This window comes from Zerene cesonia, chromosome 7 (assembly GCF_012273895.1).
Source record: "Zerene cesonia ecotype Mississippi chromosome 7, Zerene_cesonia_1.1, whole genome shotgun sequence".
NCBI classification, from domain to species: Eukaryota; Metazoa; Arthropoda; class Insecta; order Lepidoptera; family Pieridae; genus Zerene; species Zerene cesonia.
Window position 1 is genome coordinate 8,926,453 of NC_052108.1, and position 2,382 is coordinate 8,928,834.

The window sequence follows — 2,382 nt, forward strand, 5'->3', positions numbered from 1 at the left end:
ATGTGAGAATCGACGACCACAACACGGAGTCATCGAAACGGTTCTTCTTGGATGAGATTTTAAAGCAACAAAGATCGCAACCGCCACAAGAAGATGTCATATCTGAAGCCGAGTTTGTGCCGACACCGCCAGCAGAGAGGAGAACCTCAGAATCACCGTTACAAGAGAATCCAATGGACTTGTCCGTGAAATCTGACGGAAGGTCGAGTTCAGCCCGGCGGCGGTCCGACGACAGTGAAGTTATAGCGCCAGATAATGACGATCCGGAGTCAGCGAGCGACCGCGCGTCAGCCAGTGAGGACGAGGACGTGTCCTACTCACAAATAAAGAGGATCAAGCTCCACCCCCTCGATCTAACGACCAAAGTGTGACGTGATCGTCCTAAATGCAACTGAGATGGCCAGTAATCGGATTGTGATTAACTAAATAGGACGAAATACGTCGCGTTTGGCGCATTGTTATCAAATAAAGAGTCTATCCAAATACATAATATAAGTAGATTAGTGTATTGGTTTATACCCGGTTGATGGATGTACAAATTGTGTGTAAATATTAAATTATTGTAATCTAAGATTTAGGTTTAGTTAGTCGGTTTATTGAGAATGGCAGCCGGGTGCAACATTCCGTATAACGAAATTATAGCGTATTCGAATATAATTTATTCCTTAGTAGAATTGAATGTGTTTGATTTAACCAGTGTATTTCGGGTGCATTGTTTTTGTTTCTTTTTTTGTATTTTTTGTTTGTTTGTTAAGCTGAGTCATAGACGCAATATTAAAGTATCAGTACTTAAGTATTTACGCGGGACGCGTACTTTTCTATATGTATAGAGAAAATATACATTCATATTGTATCGTAAACGTTACGATTATATTGATATTCGTATGGAACTGGAACTGACGTCCAGCTGTTTATTTTGTAAATTCATGACAATTTTGTATGTTAGTTAATGAATATACTCGATTGACTGTATTCCTATATATTTGCTCAAGGCCTTATATTCCTTGTACTCATTGTGATATAGACTCACACATACTCAGTAATTGTATTTTTGGATGATGTTTTTGTAAATAATGTATTGTAGTTAGAACGTTTTAAATGCATTCCACGGAGACGTACAAAATAAAATATTCATGCACTCGATTTTTTGTGTTATTTCTTATTCCCCTTTTTTCATATAATATAATGACTATTTCTTATAAGAATTTGAAGGTTATGGATATAGCAACTCTCTATAGTTTCATTTTTCTTTGAATTCACAAATAATGCGGTACAATAATAATAATTAAATTTTGTATTGAAACATACACTCAATACGAAATACGTATTAGCCAATAAGATACAACTTCCAAGCTATTATATGACCATTTAGGAAGCACATCTTTAAAGAGTAACTATTGACTTTCTTGCCGATCTGTCTGGATAGAAATGACCTTCTTATTGGAGAATTTCGGTAGTAATTTAAAAAAATGCGATGCAATTGTAAAAGTTTATAATTAAAAGAAATAAGTTTGAATTTATTAGTCATATTATTACGACGAATTAAAGATTCTTTATAATTAAGTTATATCAAAGAGACATTAAGGTATATTTTTACAAAACACAATTTATTTTATAAATACCTATTTATTTGTTAGTAATAATAGATAAAGGATATAACCCTTACTATTAACCCTCGAGCTCTTTACCACCACTTCTTGTTGTAGTGGCCGGTCCATTACAACGATGTATGTAATAGAATTTTAGTAATATCTCAAATGTCATACGTACTTCATTTTTATTGTTTTATTGTATTTGCCAATAAAACACAACAAATCTGAGTTTAAATGAGTTGATTCTGAATCGAGAAAATTGAAATTCAAATGAGTGCTAAATATTCTTCTAATATATCTAAATTTAATATTCCTCTTTTTCAATTCAAATGGACGTTTTAGATTAGGACTAAGTGATTGTCTGAAACTCTCAAAAGCGAACGTTACCCAAATATAAAGACCTTCCTGTAGCCAAGTAGTGTAGTTTTCAAACGATCTAAAATTTTTTGAGTAACTTACCTACATCTCATAGTAATTTTTCGTATTTTGTTTTACGTCAGTATTTAGAAACTATAGACTTTTTAACGGAGTTTGAACGGGATTTATTCAAAATAAACATACATCTTCAATATCATAATATTATAGTAAAATCTTACCGCAATACGTATCTAGTTGGTTTAGTTAGTTTCGACCACAGTCCGAATAAATGACTGGTTTTGTTTGATGTTAAAATTCGGTATAATTTCAATGTATACTCCTATTGTATGATGGGATTATTCCCGTTAGATCTTCAAGGCAATTAAGTAATGAAATTCCCAAGGGCGAATGGAATAATAAACAGCATATTCGT

General features: G+C 33.0%; 1 protein-coding gene across 1 annotated transcript in view; it reads left to right on the forward strand.

Annotated features, from left to right (window-relative positions):
* Positions 1–1,143, forward strand: part of LOC119840902 (knirps-related protein-like) — a 54,356-nt gene extending 53,213 nt beyond the window's left edge. The window contains exon 4 of the mRNA XM_038367677.1: positions 74–1,143. Within this exon, the coding sequence (XP_038223605.1) occupies positions 74–371 (298 nt within the window). The 3' untranslated portion in view covers positions 372–1,143. The remainder of the gene's footprint in view (positions 1–73) is intronic.
* Positions 1,144–2,382: the final 1,239 nt, after the last annotated feature.